The 22,944-nt window shown below is 40.1% G+C and overlaps 1 protein-coding gene across 4 annotated transcripts; it reads right to left on the reverse strand.

Moving 5' to 3' along the window:
• Nucleotides 1-6,247: 6,247 nt before the first annotated feature.
• On the reverse strand, nt 6,248-20,491 carry CCDC126 (coiled-coil domain containing 126). 4 transcript variants are annotated; one of them, XM_061370322.1, is made up of 4 exons: nt 20,476-20,491; nt 10,775-10,912; nt 9,749-10,152; nt 6,248-7,372 (listed from the first exon to the last, which is right to left on the reverse strand). In XM_061370322.1, exons 3-4 carry the CDS (start codon nt 9,984-9,986, stop codon nt 7,191-7,193), a joined length of 420 nt encoding a protein of 139 aa, XP_061226306.1. In that variant the 5' UTR covers nt 9,987-10,152; nt 10,775-10,912; nt 20,476-20,491; the 3' UTR covers nt 6,248-7,190. The 4 variants fall into 4 exon arrangements, with proteins under 4 accessions (XP_061226306.1, XP_061226304.1, XP_061226305.1 ...); XM_061370320.1 differs by having other exon boundaries at nt 20,388-20,490; XM_061370321.1 differs by lacking the exon at nt 20,476-20,491 and adding an exon at nt 20,163-20,282.
• Nucleotides 20,492-22,944: the final 2,453 nt, after the last annotated feature.

Genomic DNA, 22,944 nt, shown 5'->3' on the forward strand with positions numbered 1-22,944 from the left:
CGTAGAGCGGCACAACGGCACAACGGCCCCGGCGTGGATGGCGGTGACCCTCCGCGGCCCTCCTGGACTGCAGAGCCGGGGCGCGGGCACCGGTTTGTTGGTAGCTCAGCACAAAAGGAGGCGGACTTTGCGCAGCTTCGTAGACTGGCAACCTGCAATTCCCAGTTCCGGTCCGTATGCCACGAACAATGGCACCTTGTTAAAATAACTCCAATGTGTTTGAAGGCTGTAGTAAATAGACCACAGGCTGCTGTTTCTGGTGCTGCGCTGTGTAAATCGACTGCTTCCTCTTGATACAAACATGTTGGTCACATAGTGACTGAACATGTGAGCTAAAGTAGTGTGTTGGTCTTAACTGAGCTTTAGGAAATTGGCATTTAAACTGCGCTTTGCATTGTTGGCATAAGCCACAAGCTTTATGAGCTCCAAGAGGGTAGGCAGGCTTTTCACATACAGTCAAATGACAGGTGCCTGTCAAAAAGGCACAGCAGTCAAGGAAGCCTCCAGATCGTTTTGCACCAGGCAAGCCACCAGCAGTGGAGCAGAAGGTGCAAAGAGCACAAGGACCCAGGCAATGTTTTGCCAAAACATTCCCCAGAGAGAGATGAAACAACAAGGAGACTCGGGTTCCCAGCAGTATCAAAATAAGGATAGGGCATATGGTCTGGGCATTTGTCCTGTGGCTATGCCGCATGTATGAAATGTCAGCAGGGCGATGCAGGATGTACGTTCTGTCACACTGAGATATGAGCACAAACAGGTCCCCGTACAGGCAGAAAAGATGTGGGAGCAAGTCATCGCTGCAGTCAATGTGTCTGCAAGCAAGCAAGCTGAGGAAAATAAAACCACACAAGGAAGTCGGGATTGTTTCTCCAGGGAAAACTGCTCCTGTGGCTTCACATTCCCCCAAAGCTTCAAAAAAGAAACAGGTGGGGAAAGGGGGCCTCGAAAGCAGGAGCAGCAGCTCTGTAGACAGGGAAGTCAAACATACTGAGTGAGGAACACACTGCTGCACAGGAGCTACACAAAACTGAAGAGCTTCCAGACACCTTATCTGTATGCACATCACACTGGTGCCAGAGATCCCAGTACTGCCAATAAGGTGCGGGGGGAGAGCTCTGGCACTCCGGGTTCACAGACAATGAGCAGAGCTCCTATGTCATCCATTGATGTACCTCATCTGTGCAAGATTTCTCTTAAAAGCAGTGCTCTGAGACACAGTTCTGTTTTGGAGAGCAGAGCCAGGTTTCTGAATAAAGCAGCTTCTAGTGAGAGCTACAAATGTTGGTCTGTATTGTACTTTAGTATCAAAAAGCCGGTGAACAGCCAGTGAGAAGGTAGTAACAGTAGGAAAATGAAAGCGGCTTTTTGACAGGCACCTGTCCTAGGAACCACCTCCCATCTTAAAAATAGAGCCTTTATTCCTAGATTTGATCACAGCAAGTTGTTTCCTGCAATAAAGAGACTGCATGCAGCTTATTAGCACCCCAGCATCTGCTTGGATTTGAATTTGTGCTCACAGGCTTACTTGGGAACAGATATAAAAGGTAAGACTTTAAGAAATAGTTCTTAGGTAATAAAGGTATTTCAAGCACCTGCTGGTTTACTGTCATAGCATGGGTATTAGAACACATGCTGGACTCAGGAAGCCCTTTCCTGTCTCTCATCCCTTCTAAGAGATTGTTAATGGACACCTGAGATAAAATTCATTAAAGAGTGAATCAAACCAGGTTTTTCATGGTAAACTGTCAAATAATTTCGAATAGAAGAAGAAAGAAAATGCATTCTGCTATTGTGAAGAGACCATGGCACAAGGTAAGTAGAAGGAACAGAAACCCAGATGGCATGTTTTACCTCCTATGGCTGATGTAGCATACGGATGCTGCTGGCCCAAGATCTCTGAACACATCAAAATGGGTTGAACATATGGACCTCCACTTACAGTACAGCTCTCTGAGACCTAAGGTGCTGCCTACACATCAAAGCAACAGCTTAATGCCGTGTAGGGTGTTGACAGCCTCTCTCAACACTCTGTTAACAATAAAATGTGTGACCCTTTACATTTTTTAAAATCCTTACAAGTTTGACAAGTGTTTTAAAATTCATGTCGGTGAAATACCTATGTAAATGGAAGAGAGCTGCTTTATTAATGCAATAATAAATAATTCAGAAACAACTGATTTAATATTTTAGACCTCGAGTCATCATTCTGAAGTAGTAGTTATTCTGGAGTAGCAGTTAGTAATCCTGTTTCTATGCATCTGGTCTCTCAGTAGCTATTCTGAGAATGAAGTGGCATAAAGAATAATGGAAACAGTTTCCATCAAATTGTTTCCTCCTCCTGTGTTTGCTACCAATATTCTGATAAAGGCAAATGCAAGAAGTACTCACAAACTTCTAGCCATGACCATACATTATGCTACAATAAAAACCAGGTTTTGTATTGTTAACTCTAGTTTATAGGCATTTCAAAATGTCAGCATGCTTCTCTTCAGTTTTCCTATCAGAGAGACAGAACATGATTAGACATCTACCAAACAGAGTAAGTTGATGAATGCCACAGGGGATATGTAAGCTCATATGCAAGCAAAGGTCAATTAATTGCTGGAGGTACTGACAAACATCCTGGGAAATTTGTAGTAATTAAGATCGCTTACAGGTAAGACAATACAGTAGGATGTGATGCCGCTGATGTTTAGGATTTCATGTGTGCATGTGATGTGAATTTTTTTCTTTAACTTGGGCTTCATTTTTATAACCTAAATGATATTTTTAAACAGATACAAATGCACAAGTGCATTATCCCAGACAAACTGAGATGCAGTGAAATATCATAAATGGTTTGTTCTCCTCAACCAACAGCTTGTAAAACTGTTCATCAGGCAGCAAGTTAAAGATACTCTAATAGTATGCTACCTCTAGTTTTACACGAAACCAGCGTTATCAGGGATTGATACAGCAATATGTATGTCAGTGTCCATGATACATCTTGCCCCAACATTTGTGGCCAGTTTTTCTGTGCTGTATAGCCTCTGACTTCTTTCACCAGCTACATCCATGACATCTGTGCTCGAGCAGCACAGAGAGTGGAAGCTGAGCTTCATCCATTCTGCTGAGATGACAGCACTTTTCAGAATGGCAAAACTAGACTGCAGGTGTGCAGGCTAAAGAAAAAAGGACAAGGAAGGGATAAGGAGAGGGTCTCAGCTGCCTTTTCTATAAACAGCAGTAGCAAGAAAACATCTGCATGTTCTACCTTGTTGCCTTCTTTATAGGGATATTTTGAGAGGTATGAGAGCTCTACAGTTGCAGGAGGTTGTGTGAAGAACCCAAGGGCTTGCCAAAAGGAAGGCAGAGAACCCTATAACTCACCTCACATCTGAAATGCTTTTGGTTGTGTTGCCAAATATTTTTTTTTTTTTTTTAAGAATATTTAAACTGTATTTGTGCTTACAGTTCCTATGATGCACCTACGTATTTCCCATTTCAGATGATAGCACAGATCCCCTCAAAGTGACCTGCTTCAAGTTTTGTGAATTACAGAATCTCCTTAGGGTTGGTTGGTTCTTAGGCCGGATTGGGGATAGTTGGTTTTGATTTTACTTCCTTTTTCTTTAGAGGGCAAGGGAACATACAACCTCCCTAATATAAAGGACTCCTGATCTGAGGGTTGCAGGAGGTATTTGTTTCAGTTTAGTTCTTGACATCTTACAGTAAATTGCGAGACTTGAATTTTCCCAGCTGTGTTTCCCATTGGCATCCAGCAATATGTCCAACATATTGCAGAGCTCTCTATTCTTCCAAGTAACTGCCAAATACTTGTTTTTCATTAGCACAGCCATTTAAAGAAGCTGGCTAGATAGATCTAAATTGTAATTAAGAATATTTGCTAATGCAGGCTGCATAATCTCTGATGTGTGGAAATTGCCTAAGTGACCAAGTGCCTCCTGTGCAAATATGTATTCTGAGGGTAATTGCTGCTGTTGCAGCCTTTCTTCATGGGAATGCAGAAGAAAATTAAATTTGGGAACCTCTACAAGTTTGTTAATATTCTGATTAACAGAATGAAATAAACATCTAAAACATTCTTATTTAACTGGTGTGGTATTTTGTAAAGGTGATGTAGAGTGTCAGTTGACACCTTTAACAGTTAATCCAGATAGGACCCTCCTTACCTAATGATTTTGTCCTGTCATTATTTTGTGCTTTACAAAGTAATGCAGTCTGCTGTCTGTGGGGTTCAATTTAATACATCTGATAGTATGCCTTTCTCAAAAGCAAGAGCAAAATGGGAGAGGTTTTTTTTCATAGCAGCTAAAAAATTATTTAAACTTTTGTAATGTTTTTCATGTGCAACGAATTGTTGCTTTCTTAATACTGGTGTTGGCTGATGAAAAGCTCAACATGAGCTGGCCATGGTCATTTACAGCCCAGAAAGCCAACCATATCCTGGGCTGCATCAAAAGAAGCAAGACACACAGGTCAAAAGGGGTGATTCTCCCCTCTACACTGCACTGATGTCCCACCTGCAGTACTGCCTTCAGCTTTGGGGCCCACAGTGCAAGAAGGATGTGCACATATTGGAGCACGACCAGAAGAGGCCACGAAGGTGATCAGAGGGCTGGAGCATCTCTGCTATGAAGACAGGCTGAGAGAGTTCAGCTTGCTCAATCTGGAGATGGCCCCCAGAGACTTTACAGCAGCTTCCAGTGCCTGAAGGGGGCCTACAGAAAAGCTGGAAAGGGATTTTTTACAAGGACATGTAACAATATGGCAAGGAGTAATGGTTCTAAACTGAAAGAGAGAAGATTTAGATGAGACATTAGGAAGAAATTTTTTCCTGTGAGGTGCTGAGGCACTGGCACAGGGTACCCAGAGAAGCTGTGGCTGCCCCATCCCTGGCAGCGTTCAAGGCTTTGAATGGGGCTTTGAGCAACCTGCTCTAGAGTGGAAGGTGTCCCTGCCCATGGCAGGGAGTTGGAACTGGATGAGCTTTAAGGTCTATTCCAACCCAAGCCTTTCTATGACTCAGTGAACCATATTAATTAATGGAATTTATAGGTAGTTCACAGTTCTCCCTATATATTTGTCAAATACAAGCTAATTCCAATGAGTCACTGTACTGCTGAAACCTGAGAGAAGCAACTATTTGCTAATGGCACCATGAATTACTATGTACATAGCTACACATAAGCTAGTATAGCAGCCTCCAAAACTCCTGAATAGAACCTCTGTGTGCACACAGGGACAAATACCTTGCAACTTTTGTTATGCTTGTTTAATAATCCTTAATAACTTTAAGATTTCACATACCCTTGCAAGAAAAGAAAAAGTCACACACAGAGAACTACCCATATTACTGTTTACAGTGCAAAGGGACACTCTCCATCAAGGTTTTGGTTGGCACCAATCAAGTACCCAGGGAATGAAAAGCACAGATAAGATATAAAAACCCACCTTCACATTGTCAGTAGAGATTTGCAGGTTCAGTAGAAGTTAAGCACTGGTCTTCACTTTTCAGAAGTGAATCTTTACCATTAAAAAATCTAAATTTTTAATTCATTTCTTCCCTCACCTCTAACCTGAGGAAAGTCCCACAGCATTAGGATCTCAAGAACAACAGAATTCACTGATCAAACAGGAATAATAAAGAATACCAGAGAGACTACTACTAAACTTGAGGGACGTAAGATTTTTCCAGTCCAGAAACGCCTAAACCATGTGTAACCAGAGAGGCTTTGTCCAAAAAACAGCAACAAAAAAACAATCAAACAGGAGCTTTTACAAGTACAATTAAAAATTTATTTTTCTCTTTCTGCATTGAAGTGAGTACACGTTTACACACAATGTAACAGGGGAAAAAAAAAATCACCTGGATTCTAACTAAGGTTGTAAGTGTATTTTCCTTTATAACAGTCCAAAGTGTCAGCAGATAAATTAAACCCAAACCAAACTCCAGATGGTATACCTGAAGCACCTCCATTTTTACCCACCCCCAAAAATCCCACTCAGAGCACACTTTTGGCAGAAATCCCTGAACATACCCTCCCCCCCACAAAAAAACATTCAGCACATATTAAAAGTCAGGCTCAGCGGCACTTTCTCTTGAATATGACTTCAGTAACATTTTGAAGTACAGTGCATTTGCACTGTACTTCACTTTGATGTAAGGCTAGCTTAGACATAAGGCAAACATCACCTTAGCTCTCAAGCGCTCCATGCTAACATACCCTTAGTACATGGGGTGTACTAAGTATAGAGATGCCTTGCTTCCTTTCATTGCTTTTACTCCCAACGAAAAAAGCAATTTAGGGAGATGGTGTGCTGTACTCATCATGAATTGCAAGGTACTAAAAGGTTCAAGAGAAACAGCAGTGAATAAAAATAAACAGTATTCACATATCCAAAACTTATTTCCATCACTTAAATAGTTTTATCTGCAATTACAAAATACATACACTTAAATATCTTTGTAAGAAATTATCATCTAAGGTATCACATATTATGATTTGCTTTTGATATTCTAACCGCACTAACTCTGGCATAAAGATACACCTAGACAGTGTTACTACCTAGGGTGCTTTCCCATTATAATTAATTTTCTTAAATATACAGTAAATTCTCTCTAGCTATTCTGACAAACAGTGCAAATAAAGACATTCTTTGGGTCACAATTTTTAAATATTACTGCCAATGCTATCCTCAATATTGTTTAGTAAATGAATAACAAAATACTGTAAGTATATACATTTTCTGCCATCTGTTTAGCAATGTGTTTTCCTGTTACCTCAGCTTAATGCAGATCACAAAACATGAATAAGCTACAATACTGCTCACCTATCCAAAAGATATGTTCTATTTATACTTAAATAAATATACTTAGAAACCTACCTTTAAGTTCCCCGTTGCTTTCCATTTATTGTTATTATCCAATGGCATACTACGTCAAACCGTGATATCAAAATATCTTTAAAGACAACAATCACTTCGGAAGTATGGCTCAAAGGCAATGACATTATGCTTTGAAAACCTATGCACGTAAGTTAGACCTATATAGAGCCAGCACATTGTATAATAGAATAGTTTATGCTTCTTTTAGAGTCAACTACTGCATTGCCCTAGCCAGAGATAAAATGCTTATCTTAAAGATTACCCATCATAGATGTAGCAACACAAAGTGCCCCTGTGTGCTATCTAATGTTGCTCGCTGGTTTTGCACGTCTATTTGAAGTTACTGGCATCTGATTGCTAGTTCCATTAGTGGTATTCGTTGCTGAGCCATTCACAACGATGTAATCAACTTTGTTTTCCAATTTCACAAGGCGTTGTAAGATGTCCTCTAGAAGAACAGCAATTGTTCTTTTAAGATCAGCTGAAGATAATGGAAAAAATAACCAGATTAGATCCTGTTATTTGGACTGTGTGGAAAAGAACTGCTATTTCAGCATACTCACATCTTAAGACTGGCTATCCTTCCCACTTTTGGGAAAGAGTGCAGATTAGTATACAAATACAGAAATAAAGAGCTGCTTGATTTTTCATATTTTAGGCAAGGAAGATACCACCATAATAGTGAACTGTAAAGGAAGTGCAAGAACAAAACCACTAGTTGGAACATTGGACTAGTGACTTTTCAAAGACAGTATTTCAAAGTTAATTTGACAACAGCACTAGGATACTCAGCTACGACAGCTTTTAGCCTTGGACAGCAACAGAATATACTTATTTTCCAACATAAAAAAGGTTGTTCTAAATAGTAGATCTGTACCACAGAAAAACAGCTACAAGAAAGTATCTTACCACTTTTTACATAAGCTATGAAGAAGGAAAATAGAAATATCCATATATTTAGACCTATATTGACTGAAAAATAAGAGAAAGGACAGTAAAAAAAAAAAGTCCATGTTCTGGAACACAAAACCAGTAACAGACCTCTCAACAAAAGCTAATTATGCTGTTGTCAATACTGTCTTCTGTCAGATTTGGAAAAAATGAACAAACTTGTCAAGTTTTACAAGGCATTAAGATTGCCCCAAAACATATGCAGACACATTCTTTCCCTCTGATTTAGTTCATCAGTTCTTAACTAACCACAGAAATTGGGGAGTAAAAACACGGGTATGAAGAAAAAGGCATTAACCAAGATAAAATTAAAATACTAGCAGTAAAATAAAGTCTCAGATCAGTTTCTCCCTCTAAAACTAACTAGTTCTGGTTTAGCAATGTTATCTTAGGGGCTGGTAAGCGAGTTAAAATCTGAACCAGAGCAGGGTCTGCAGTCAGTGACACAGTAGGCCATGTAGTCTGTAGTACCATAGTGAAGAAAGGAACTGCCTATTCAAGTTGCAAGTCCGATGTTCAGCATGTAGATCAAGAGTTGACTTCATTATTTTTATTAAACTTCAGAGAAAACCTCAGAAGGCAAATCTCATTTGGAAATACACTGGAAGATTTATGCAGCAGTAGAAAGCTGCAGTACACAAGGGTTTTTAAAAGAAATTACACAGAAAAGTAATTACACAGTAAAGACAGAAAATCCTTGAAGACGTAAAAAAAGGGGGGGGGGGGGAGGAAGGGGGAAGAAAGGGAAAAAAAGTGTTTGACTGGCAAAAATGTTAACTCAATGAATGAAAGAATTCAAGACCAGGACATTTTAATACTGCTGTCCTCGCCTTCAGTTGCTTCCTGCTCATCTTGTCATCAGACTCGCCTCCTTGTTCCTGTGCAGCAGCCAAAAGCGTTCAGATCCACTTTTGCTCTTTGTGCTCCTATCAGAGTGCCTTTTAAGGACATCCTACAACTGGTACAGCCCACTCTTTCAACAATTCCTTAAAAAGGGGATCAAAGTACATTAACATAGATCTTTACATATATTCTTTTTAAAACATACTTCTTTTTAAACCTCATACTTCCCTTATTTTCACAGATACATTTCTTAAATTTGACAGAACACAGGTAGTTTCTTCAGACCTAATACCTAAGAGACTAACTAGAGCTCACTGCAGCCTTCCCTCAAAAGAAGCTATGAGAGACCAGAGAGTTCCAATTAAGACATTTTTGTAGCTTTGCTGAGAAGATCTCAAAACTACAGTCCCAAAGCTATCTTTTCTGTATTTCAGAAGATGGTGAATAGTGGCCACATACTCATCAAGTTAACACATAAATCAGAGAGATATGATGCAGCAAGTATCAAAGCTACAGAGACAAGGGACCTTACCTCTAATGGCTACTTCTAAAGCAATAAGAGATTCTCCTAAACTAATAATTGCCTTGCAGTCTCAAGACTGTAAACTTAACCAATATGTTGGTTTCTGCTGCTTTTTTTACTACTTGAAGAGAATAAAATTACAGAAATAAAAGCAGAAAGTTAGCAGTGAGGCATAAAAAGAATCCAGAATGTTGAAGTGACTTAGTCTAAAACTGTCCCCTTAGCAGACATGTGCTTATTCCTCAGTAATGTAAGATTCAGAAAAAGCACAATGCTTCTCTTAATCCCGTAACAGTAGTCATATACCTGGAGATACATAAACATTCCTGGAAAACGAGAAATCTCATGTCTCAAGCTTGATTTTGTATCACATCTTAATCTTCACCTTCAGTGAATAAACTAAAGTCAACTTCGTTAATACAGAGAGCTTTTCCTCTTACATAGCAGTATATATTACTTTTAAAAAGTAGGAAAGTATAGCTTTACAGTTTGCAGGGAAAAGGGGTATTTGAATAACTAATGTTTGTTTTTTTCTCTTACCATATCCAGCCATAGAGGCTCCACCACCACCATTCATTAAGTTTTTATTTTCTTCTGCCAGTGCTTTGACATATCTTTTGCTTAGATCTAATATCTGTCCACGCAACTCAGCACTGCTTTGGCGTCTTGGATACTGAAAAGTGTAGCGTAGCAACATCAAACCCCAGATGATGCCAAAAACTAGTAAAAACATGCTCAGTTTCTGGGACATATTTTTCCTTGAAAATGCTAGAAACATTTCTGATGAAGGTCACAGGCGTGTCTTAATTTCAAGATAAATAATTGAACCTGGCTCTGTCAAATTATATTACATTATAAACAAAAATAAGATTCTATGAGGTGAAAAAATCTTCTGGTTCGATCATCTTGAGTACATCTTCTCATGTTGTAGCTGATCTGGACTCCTGAAATTTGTAAAAGATCACCTGGTTATTCAAAACTGCTACAGTTGTGGAGATCAAGGACAAATACCAGTTTCCAGTATTATCGCAGTCTAGCAAACAGGTGTGGATTTGTATCGCCTTAGAGATATAGCCATCTTCCCATCGCATGTGTAATTTACAAGTTTTCCTCTGATTTTACCAATTTTTATTCTCCAAACCCCAAACTTTTATGCTTCTACAAATCACCTGAAGTATTTTAAATACCATAATTTGAACTGACATTAAACCTATTTCACACAAAATGCAGTATCTAGAAGAGACCTGTAAGGGACTTACACAGAACATTTTGATAAATGTTATATCATTTGTATACACACACGCAAAAAAGATCTTGTGAAATTCTTCACTTGATCTTTATTTTCCACTTAGAAACATAGGACAACTATAAACAGATAAAATGCAGAACAGAGTTTCTTGTTTTATTAGTTAGTTCAGAATTAGGCATCATCCTTTTCTGGTTTTGTACAGCATTAATATTCTTTTAGATTTTGTATCTTGCTAATAAATAAAGAAATAAAACCAAAATTCACTGACACATTGCACCCATTTTTAGCACTTTACTACCACTTTAAAATTGTCTTACCATAGCAGCCAATTATGATCCCTTAATAGATTAAGGCTTCAGGAGAAAAATAGATGGCAGAAAAGCTTCAGGAGTTAAACAGCAAATGTCCAGACAGTTTGAAGCAATATGAGCCAGACATCTTCAGGGAGCTCTGCACTGGGGGAGGACAAAAAAATACAAATTAAATGAAGTGCAGGACTAAACAGACCTTCATTTTCATGTGGAGTGGCTGAAGTTTAGAGCTTCAAACCACATGCGTTTAAACCAGAAATTTTTAACTTAACTTCAAGGGAAGAAAATAGAATCTATTTCCATATTATTATAAATGCATACATTTAAATGCCTAATATCCGATTTCAACATACTTTAAAAAATTGTAAGAATCTCACAAAAATGTGTCCCTCTTCTCATGTTACCAGGCAGTGACGGCAGATGTTCCAGATTCATCATAAATGATACGTATGTACATATATGCTTACATATGTTCTCTTACTCATTTTTCTCCCCCAGATGACTCTGATCTTTTCCATCTCTTTACATGTACCTACCTCGTATTTCTCAGTTTCAGCCAACTCTGAAACTTCTCCAGTTATTCAATATTTTTGAGAGGGAATTTCTATTATTTCACAAAATCTGGATAAAGCCACTTAATTTTACATAATAATTACATTTCCCCTGTTATTCCCCATTCTTCCCCATATATTGCCTGACATGAGTGATTTTCAGACTGAAATCACACATTTAACAGTGTTCCCCACCAGACTTTCTATAGTGGTACTTCAGTGTCTGGTTTTGTTGGACTACTGAGACAGAATTTTTAATCCTGCTAAGCACTCATTTAAACCCAACTCTTCCTCCATGGCATCTTTCATTGCCTCTGCTGACCAGTACAACTGGCCTTATGCCAGCACACCAGTTTGCTGCAAACACAAGTGTCATTGCAGCAGGGTTCCAAGTTGTGCTTGTCACCCTTCACCTTCACTCCTCAGATAATGCTCTCAATAGGCAGGCCAAAATGACTGATTCAAGTAGCAAATTTTCAAAGTGCTCTAAAATCAACATGTATATCTAAATTAATCTGAAAGTTATCAGCCCAAGGCAGAGGCAATATTAGGACCTTGATGCCAAAGCTGCTGTAAAGTAACAAGTTATTGTGTGTAAAATGACCTATAGTAACTGCCGATACATAAAATCTTCCTGTTGCCACTGCAAGTGGCAATCACAAGTCATTTAATGAGGAATAGCTTACTTCACCTTAACGGTGAGATATGACCGCACACACAGACAGACAGCCAACATACAATAATATGAAATCCCACTGTAAATTCAGTGTGGTGTACTTTGGTCAAAAAGTGTGCTTATACCTCCAAAAATACTTAAGACATAAATTTGTCTTAAGTACCTAAGAGAGAAAACAATAAAAGCTTATCTTCTACAGTATCAGCACGATTATTTGGAATTGTGTGGTTAAAGATTTCCTGAAACAGATCCTCTCTACACACGAGTTAACCAAAACTTCTTTTCCCTAGCTCTTTGCCAAATCCATGGCTCTGCACTCACACTTTAAAGCATAAACTGTACCTACATCATTATGAACCCTACACAATTCCCAATTAGTATGAACTATGATGGAACACATTCACATATAAGGTCCAGGAGTAGGGTATTAACATTATGACTCAGAAGACCAAATAGTATCTCTCAAGGAGAGACCACAAGCATCAACCCCTATTCCCAAAAGCCTACATTCTGCATTATTTAAAAAAAAATTAAAAAAACAACCCAACAAAAAAAAACCTCTGACAATAACAGACACCTTTTGCAGAATTTAAATTAAGTTCAGCTCTCCACAGATCTCCAGCCATATCTCCTCCTAAAGCATTCAGACAATCTCACTACAGAGCTTTGGAATGGAAGTAACTCAGCATCACACTGTAAGAGCACAAGCCAGGACAAGAAGCAGAGCCAAAAGGAACAGACTGCATAAACTCCAGCCAAAGAGCAGCAGGAATTGCAGACTGGGTCTCTGCCACGTATATTTGATTCACAGTGCACATGCCGACTACTGAAACTAGCGGAAATCAAGGATTTAACCTGCTGAGCAAATGGCGTAACACCCAAATACTGACACAGGGCAAAGGAACTGGGAGTAAGGTGTACCAAAATGAAGGAAAGTATTTGTACTTGTCACTTTTCCTACGCATTTTTAGAGGCCATTCCCCCTAACTGAATTTAAGGTAATTTTAAAGTTCTGCAGATTGGGCACTGAATCATGCCCTTCTAGTGACCCATAACACACTTCCTGCAAGAGCCTTCCAAGATTACACAGTGTGGAGCAGCAATAAAAATAAAAGCAAGCTCATACCCATGTGTTCTGCAAGTAGGAAAACAGGGTATTGGAGCAGCAGGTGTACATATAAGGAAGAAAATAGCACAACAAGTAAGATGGATAGATTGGAATATTCTTTTGCCTCTTGTTGCCCTGAAGGGTCAGCATTTCTCTATATGAACATTATAATTTAAACAAAACTTGTCCTCAGAATGGACCTTTGATTTTAGTATTTCAGAGGTAATACCCCATGAGATAAGAGCATACATGTGAGAAGGGAACCATAAGTCTTGTGATCTTTCCACTCCCTCATTCTTCATATTCCTCCTTACCCACCAGTCCCTAAGCAAGGAAAAAGGAAGCTGAGACTTCCTTCATCACACCGATTTATCCTGGGTGGGAACCCAACCTCATCCCTCTCTACAGAGATCAACAGGAAAAAAGGGCACAACAGAGCTACACCTTGTTGGAATCCCTACCATCTATAATCATAAAGACTGAGACAAAAGGAAGTCGACCATGAAGATGAAGGAGTATAGGCATGACAAAATTTGAAAATCTGGAGAAAGGAAAAAACAAGAACAAAACCAAACAAGACTGAAAACAATAAATAAAAACCAGCCAACTAAAACAAACAGAAAAAACACATACCAAATGAAACTGCTGACCTGACTATGCAGGGAAAAGGTCAATCAAAAAAATCCATAAAGAGGAGAATATCTTTCAGATAAATCTTTCACTAGGCAGCCTGAAGTGACTGACTCAAGTGGCAAGTTCTCAAAGTTCTTTAAAATCAACATGCATACATATTATTCTGAAAATTTACAATTTGGAACTACAAGCAATTCCTGAACAAAGTATCTGAGACTAGGTCTGCCTTTCACAGACATAAAGTTTGGTTTACTTCACTGTTGCCACTGCTGGTTGTCTAAAAAATGTATTGCCAAAGCCTGCCAATGTGGATTTAACATTGTCCAGTGGTACCACAACAAACACTGACGTGCAGCTGGCAATGAAACCAATGAACTAAGGCACTCAGCAACTCCAAAACAAATCCTGTCTCTATCCTCAGAGCTGCATTCCAACATCAGTCATGTATAAATTATATTACTGAGTGCATGCAACAAAAAGAACAAGGGCCAAAGAAAAAGCAACAGAAAATCCATTCTATGTTCTGTAATAAAGCAAAGTTCTAGTATCTCTCATGCTAATTAACTGAACAGCAGCATCAGACTTAAGTTTGAACTGACTCTTCACCATGGAAACCAGCCCATACTTAACAAAGCATCATATTTGAAATTTGTTGGAGTCTTCCTCAGATTCTGCTTTACTTATTCTAAGCAAAACCCAGAGATTATATTCAAGTACAGCACAAAAAATGTAAGTCTGTAAGGCAAAGGAATACCTCGTACGTCCTCTGAAACATCTCAGGGTATCATGAAAACCAGGCATACCCAAATCCTTTAAAGGTTACAATGCAACTTACAGCACCATCAATTCTGCTAGACAGCTTATAAAAGAACAGTACATGTTTATCATCGTTTTTCTACACCTGTATGAGACATTTCTATTAAATTCATTGCAGCAAACACCTCTCAGTACAGCAAGATTGCTGTATTAATATACAATAACCTATGTTGTAAACAGGCCCAATGATAACCTCACTGCAATAGCCAACCAAGCTTTCAGAAAAACAAAATTCACATGGAATTACAGATACCAGGAAATATTCTCACTGCTCAACCAGCTCTATCCTATTAGTTTCCTTTTTTGCATCTATTTAAGGTGAGGCCCTCCCCCAGCCCATTTACCTCTGTGACCTCCAGAATCTTTTATTTTCCAACATAAAACTTTGAGCATCACGGTCATTCAGCTGCCAGGCATTGTGCTGACCATTTTGAGTGCAGACAGCCTTGTTCTGTGTTATTTGGAAATTTGTCAGTGCAGTTGCTGTGCAGCAATGAAAATGGGAATTCTGAAGAATGACTGATGCACACGAAAAAAGCACAGAACATAGTCACTAACCAATAAATCTTAGAAGACGGGCAATGAAATAAGCATGCAGAAGCTCAGGAGCTACATGCCGAGACTTTTTGGAATGCCAAAAATTATGTTTGCAGTCTTAGATGGCTGTTGGTTTGGCAGTAAGAGAAAAATCTGCATGAGGTGCAGCTGACAAAGAAGTTAAGTATGTCCTGTTTTTGAAAACCACATGTCCTGGCAATACACAGAAACTTCAGTTCTCCATTCCTATAACACATAACACAAAGCCCCTCTAACAAATCATATTACCCACATCATGCATTATTTAAAACTGGTGCCCAAGGAAGAATCACCTTCCTCATATTTTTAAGAGCACATGAGTTCTTAAAAAGATGCCATTTTCCTGTACTGGCACATCCGTACTGGTGACTTTTGCAGACCAACGCTGCCTTTTGGTTCCCAGGTTCATTAATTAGGTTCAGACAACTGCACAGCACCACAAAAGTGCAGAATATTCTACCTGGAAGCAAACAATTAACAGAAACATGTGACCCCAAAGAAGTGAGACCATGTTTGAGCTGTCTTTTGATGACATCAGCTCTCAGCATGTGAAGTATTTCTATTATTGTTACTGTAAAACTTGGTCAACAGAAAAATGTCATCAGCAGAGAGGGAAAGAGAAGGATACCCTATTGACAAATCTCAACAATGCCTGACGCACCACAGCCCATCAAAATGTTGTACCTATGGGCTATGAGACTTGAGGGTCTTTGGAGACTGCATCATAGATAAGGTGATAGAAGACAATTTATTTAATCGCTGGTAGGCTCAAGTAAAAAAATAACAGCACTATACAACACACTGCCATCTTCAGAATAGGTAACAAGGCATATTTCTGGGAATAAAAAAAGGCTGCCTTATCAAAATGACAGTTGCAGGACTGCAGGTTTTAACAGTTCTGTACCATGTTTGGAATGCACTGACAAAGGAGTCTGCCTAGTGCTTGGTGTCTTTTCCAGGGCATCTATCTTTATACCTTCTCCCACAGCATATGTTCCTTCACTCCCCAACTGCATGCCCCATACTTGAATCACCAGGAAATGCCGAAAGAAAAAAAAAAAACAAACCCTTGCCTTATTGCTACCCATATTTCAAGGAATAACTTTAATAGATATTCCAAGTGACATCATAGAAAGACAAGAGGTTTAAGGGAATAGCAAAAACGGGAAACTACCAAGAAAATCTTTTCTTTTAGTGCTGCAAAAAAAGAAAACCACCTTGTGTGCTACCACCAGTCCCCTCACCAGTCTCTCAATGAGGTGCTGATGAGCTGCTAGGACAATCTCAAACATATCTTAAATCAGGAAGTTTTACCTCCTACGGTCTTCCAAGAACAGCACACAACCAATTTGTTTTGTAGCTGGACTTCGAGTTGAAAGGAAAACCATACTGCTTTAGACTTGAAAACCCACACATCAAGTTTACAGTGGCTCTGGTATAAAATTATCTGAGTGCCCACACACTAAATTACCTTTTGTGCTAATTTGAAGGCATGTACTCCTATTTGCATTGGTTTTATTTTACACTTTGCACCAACAACCGGTTTGGGGTTTTTTGCATGTCTAAGGAGTCTGCTCAAGTACTTTTTGGTACCTTAAAGTATCCTAGCTTTTTTTCCAGCACCTCTCTCCTTTATTTTCCTTACTACTCTCAGCGAATGCTTTTAAAACAAATCAACTATTTGAGAACAGAAATTCTTTGTTCCTTGCCTGTGGGCAGTCAGCCAAGATTCAAGATTTTGAGAGGGGAAGTGACTTGGCAAGGGTTGTGAAGAAAATTAAAGAAAGCAGATATCAATGGGGACAGTATGTTATACTTTCTTGAAGTCCCCCTCCTCCCACTGGATCCATCTGGACCTCAAAATGTTTCTACATCTCTGTATCAGCTTCTTAAAATAAATAAATAAATAAATAGAAATCTCAGCTTCATTCCATCTGGGACACTTCATTACTTCTTTATACTTTATCGCTGCTGTTCAGATCACAGCAGTAGAACCCTTGCTCAGATGAGCCACATGACAGAGCATGTGGTACCTTCTTAAGTTCCTATTTCCCAATAAAACTGCCACAATTTTTTTCACAGCAGTTGAACATTAGGCTATGACAAGTACTCCCTTTCAAAGCCTTAACTAGTATCTCTATTTCCTGAAATTTCATAGCTGTGCTTGCATCCCTCTTTCCAAACCCCTGGCACCCCAAAACTTCCTTCTGAGATGATCATGGCTTGACTTCACGAACAAAGAGTTGGGAATTCTGAGATGATAATGTTCAGCTAACTGTAGTTAGTTTTAGGGAGCCATACCTGCAATTATTAATGTAGGCTACTGAGAAGATATTTTCACTGCACATTTTAAAGAGAATTAAGAGGAAGGGGGGTGTCCTTAAAGCGAACTGAAAGGGGAGGGGGGAGTCAACTAATAAAGTGACAGCTGCACTGGTAGAGACTTTGCCACTGCAGAACTGGTCATACATGTATACATGGTGCAACATATACACAAACACAATTCCTGTAGAATAGTAACAAAAAAAGAAGGGAGAGGAAGAATTTAACTTGTCTTTTTTATTTCAAAAAACCTGCAGAATTCAGCCGAGTATGGAAGTATGCAAGGTTTGTTTCAGTAGTAAAACTACAATACAGACCTGGCCTCAGTCACACTCTTTCCTAGGAGCCGGATCCATTTGAAGATTTTAGTAGACTAACACTGGAGGAGGCATTAAAGACAGACAGATTCTTTTACTGTACATCTTTTATTATTTCTATATGGACTTGTCAGTTTATCTTAGCATAGTGAGGCCACAGCTGTGTGCACTGCAAAATATTTCATTGTTAAAATTAAGTAAAAGGTACCCAGAAATTTAATTGGACAATTTATAGAATGGTAGCCTCTTACTTCTTTAATATTATGCAAGAGACCAATTTCAGTGGAATAAGTTTTAAGTCCTCCTTTCTTGGTTCTGTTTCCCACAAGCAAAGTAGCCATTCAGTTCTGAGTGACCCAAAATTAATCCTTTCAATTACATAGGGAAATGGCTATATAAATTCTTCATAAAGTTGACAATCACAAATTTAGGAGACCATTAATAATGCTTATATGAGGAAACCCAGCTCACGTAACGGTACAAGTTTTCAATCACAGGTGAAAAAGCCTGTCAAATAAAAAATACCATATAAAGTACATTTTAGCAGTAAACTTGTACTAGCACAAAACACATTCATTTGAATGACTGCACCCCACAGATTTTTGACAGCTACTGAAAACAATTTAATGGCTATTTCTGACACTTACTAGTCTTCAGATATACTGACTACATGCCTGACAATTCAAGCTGACAGCATGCATTTATCCTACTTAAAGCGTGGGCAAGATGCAAGAACTAGTGCTCTTAACTGCTCTTGAAAAATGTGCAAGCGATCACGAACTCCAGGAAAAATACCTTACTTTTAGCAGTTAAATGACATCCAATCCCCAAGCTAAATCACAAGCTTGGGAAGCTAGTACCAGTGCCTCTTTCAAGAAGCTAAAAGCCAAAAGAAGTCTCTAAAAGCAGAGACTACAAAAGCTTAAGAAAAAAAAAAATAGAAAGTAGCTTTATTTCCAGCTGTAAAAGCTTTAGGAAAAAGGCCTATTTACTAGACCAAAGGATTTCCAGCCTAATTGCTTAATCCTCTCGAGTGCTCAAGTACCTGAAATGAATTATTAAACAATTATATATTGTAACACATAAAATGACAAAAAGAGGGCAGAATAATTTAGCCTTTATACACATGGGTACCTCCAGCAGTCAAAACGGAAACAAAAGATAGCAATAAATTTCCACATTTGACCCAAAACTGAAATCGCTCCACTTGTGACACTTGAATTTAGAATAGATCATCATCGTTTTCATATTGTCTCCTTTCTTTGACATTCTCACAAGAGCAAAACAGTAATTCAAGCCATTTGCTCCAAAATAAACATTACAGTTAGAATGAATCACATGCTTAGCTATTATGTGCAGCATGCTCGTAATCTGGGGGTCCTGTTAAAATAAAGCCACAATTCCTACAAAGCTCACCTTTCACAATGAAAAAATGCCTACCCCTTTCCCAATTCACTGAGTGGGCAAAACAACAAAACCCTAGTTGTTAACCTCATGTAAAGTGCACTAAGGAAACTCCATGTCATGTCACAGGAAAAAACAAAAAATTCTCCCCGCTTTGCTTTGTGGCATACAGACACAAAAATTACACCCATTCTAGCTGGCAGCATTTTTCAGATGACAAAACACATCAAAGAGAATTCACAGGATGCTACCATGTTAGATTAGGAAATTAAAGATAAGAAAGTTTATTAATAATGAATTATTAATGAAGCTGCAAAAGTAAGGCAGACTGAATAATACATTATAAATATTTACAGAAACTTAATGAAAAATTAAAAACATAGTTACAATCAGAGATTATAGTTTTATTATATTGTAAGAAGAAAACATTATTCCACACTCCCGCTGTCATGAAGCTGCATATATTGTACTCTCCTAAAATTAGATATTTCACCCGCTTTTTTTTATGCGGACTTCTTAGTGCCAGATTACTTAACGTGACTAAGGATCCTACCTTTGCTTGAATAGGAATTAGAAAAGAATTTTCTTCTTTCCAAGTTCTATCACATCACTGTAAACATGCTTTTGAAAGTTACGTCCTGACAGTACAAGACAGACATCAATCCTGCAGAGTCACTGCAGTCAGTTTATGACAGATGAGGAAGGAAACCACAAAACCCTTATTTCCTTCACTGCTTCCTCAGCACCCAAGGACATTGCACCACAGCCCTGGCTCACGGCCGTCCAGCGGAACGCACCATCCCCGCGCACCTGTGAGAGGGGAACACAGCCACCGACAGCCCGAGCCGAGGGGGGCCCGACCTGCCCTGCCGGCAACACGACCCGCAGCGGAACGACGAAGGGAGGGAAGGAGGAAGGAGGGAAAGCTGACGGCTGCACAAACGCCAACGGGGGAAGCAGAAGCACGGCCAAAGCCAGGAAGTACATAAACCTGTGCCGAGGCACGGGGCAAGCCCGAGGAGGAGAGCAAAGCGGAGCGCTCAGGCGAGGTGAAAACCCGGGCTTACCCGGCAGCTGCTGCCAGGCTGCTGCCGCTCTGCTCCCCCCACCGGCCAGGCCAGCGGGGGGGCACCCCAGCTCCGCATACGGACTGATGGGCCTGCGCCACCCGACTCAGCTGAAGGCCCTGCCTTCCTCAGGCACAGCTCTCTCGCACCCCACTCCTATCAGCCGCTCAGCACGGCACCTCAGGAAGAACAGGCCCGCCCCTGAGCGAGCCCCTCGAAGCAACAACCCCACAGTACCTCAACTCCACCGCCGGCCACCAGCCTTCTACCAAGCACCCTGGCTCCGCCCCACCCGCCCCGCCCCGCGACGCAGCACCTCACGCCCCGCCTAACCCGGTCAAAGGGGTTGCCGCACTCTGTGGGGCGCATGCGCGACTCGGTGCCTGCCCCCTTCCCCACCCCTGGGGAGGAAGCGTGAGAGGTGTTGGTGCTGGTGTTGGCTCAGGGCGAGGTGGTTGGTCAGTTTCCGCAGGGGTTTCGTCTGCAGCAGAGGCAGGGAGAGCCACAGCCCGCTGTGCGGGGACCGGGAAGGTGATACGTAACTGTAGGGCTAGTAGCATTCATCCCCTGGGCAGCGATAAAGCTGTCCACTCCCTTTTGATGCTCGTGAGTAGTTTGCTTGCGGGAGTTTAAGCCAGGGAAGGCATCCCTTTCTGCCCTCTAACGGCGTAAGTGAACGTTGCCAGTGGCCTCAGAAACATCTCTATCCCTCCTGAGGTCAGGTGCAGGGACGGTTTGCCTTCACGGTATTCTAGTTCTTGTAGCACGCAGCTGCACAAGCTGGGCTGTTGGTGGCTGGGGCAGTATGTGAGCTCCCACCACGATAGTCATGTAAATAATACCCATTGTGGGTGTAGGGCTGTGCTTGCAAGTTACCTCAAGCTCTTCCTGCAAGGTGGGATTTAAAGGAGGCTTAATCAGTTTAAAGATATCAGTTAACTAAGGTGACTATAAGGGCACGTCCAACAGCTGCCAGTGTTCTGGAGTATGTTGTTCACTCTCGCTCAACCCCTTCAGGGTTGTCTCCACCTAGACAAGCTAAGGTACCTGTTACTGGTCAGGTGCAGCAGGTGCGTGTAAAGGGAAGGTTCTGCTTGCAACATCGCACCCTCTGTAAAATAAACAGTTACAGCAAGAGTTGTCCTGGCAACCATGGCCTCAGCTTCCCATCAGTACCTCCACACCTGCACTGTACTGCAGCTTTCCTGCTTTCCTGCTTCCCTCCTTTCCTCCTTTCCAGCCTGCATCAGAGCCTGCCTGGCTCCTCTCTGGTCATCAACCTTTCTTTTTGGCATGGATTACATGCGGGAAAAATCAGTATTTAAATCCATTGCTCTAGTAGAAAAAAGGATATTGATACATCGGTGGCGTTAGTGGCCTAGACCTAAGTAGATAGACAAAACTATTGGCGGGTGTTACTATGTCAGCTGATGAGTCGGTCACATATAAAACTTTTCTAATGTCAACTCCCTCACAGTACCTTATTTCAGAGCCTTGTGAAACGTATTTTGGAAAAGTTGGTGTTTGGTAGTTTGGGTTTTTTTCTTGTTTATCTGGAAAATATTGGTATTCACCTAAGAGTTAATTTAAATTTGATAAAATTAGGCAAGCGTAGAACTGGATAGAATATTCAGAAGAAGCTGCATTAAGGGAATTATATATTTATTTGATTATGTAATCCATCCCATGGGCAAAAGTCTGTTGCTAAGTTATACAATGTTGAATGACAGGCAAAAAACCAAACAACCCAACCTGAAATATTTGGTGAGTAAGCTTTTGAGTGAACAGATTGACTGTATTTTGTGCAGTACCGATAAAATTGTTGCTAGAAGTATTTTCAAAAGTGGAAATCACCTCATCAGTTTCTGTGGGTATTTCCTTGTGAAGACTTCCTCCTGACAAGATCAAAACCAGGTAGTCTGAAATGGACTTCACAGAACAAACGCACTGCAGCTATTTACTGCCATTTATTACTGTACTATTTTCTCAGTGATTAATCCTTTATTTTCACAGATGTGCAGTGAGCAGCTGTAATGTCTTTGCAAATGTAATTTACATTGTGTTTAGAGCTTACTGGGAAGAGAAAGGGAAATCTGTCAGTGGCGTAGTAACAGGAAGATTTGCTTGTGGAGGTCACAAAATTGTATTAAGAAATCTGTCTCCCTTACAAATGTATCCTCTGTTGACAGGAACTCTCAGCTGTTAATAACATACCTAATTCCTATTGCCTGAAGGCCTCATGCATTTGGTCATCTTTCATGAACGTGCATTTCACAATATTACGTGACAGATTTTCCCTTTATCCAAGATGTGTGGTAAAATCGATATCACAAAATAATATCCAACACCCTGTTTCTCCTCAGTGACATATGAATATCATACCTTAACAGTGTTTCCATGTTCCTCATATTGGTGCGCAAGAATCAGAATAATTTCCCAAGGGACAGATAAAATCCCAGGATTTCAGGGGTGAAAACTTGCTATACTGCAGTGCTCTGTATTAGCTTTTAAAATCCAAAACCGCAAAAATAGGTTGCTGCTGTGATCTTTGTTCCTTTCCCATGCCATTCCGTACCTGTAGGCTATCCTTCCCTATTAATTTGCATATCTGTTGCTCTGTCCTTTCCAACCCATTTGGCCTCGGTGCTGAGCCTCTGCTGCCTGCAAGATAAGGGCTGCTGTAGGTACTAGCTTGTGCTGGAGGAA

The sequence above is a fragment of the Neopsephotus bourkii genome, unplaced genomic scaffold, assembly GCF_033783945.1.
Source record: "Neopsephotus bourkii isolate Nb327-2 ecotype Australia unplaced genomic scaffold, CSIRO-AGI_Nbou_v1 NB_1539, whole genome shotgun sequence".
Lineage (NCBI taxonomy): Eukaryota > Metazoa > Chordata > Aves > Psittaciformes > Psittacidae > Neopsephotus > Neopsephotus bourkii.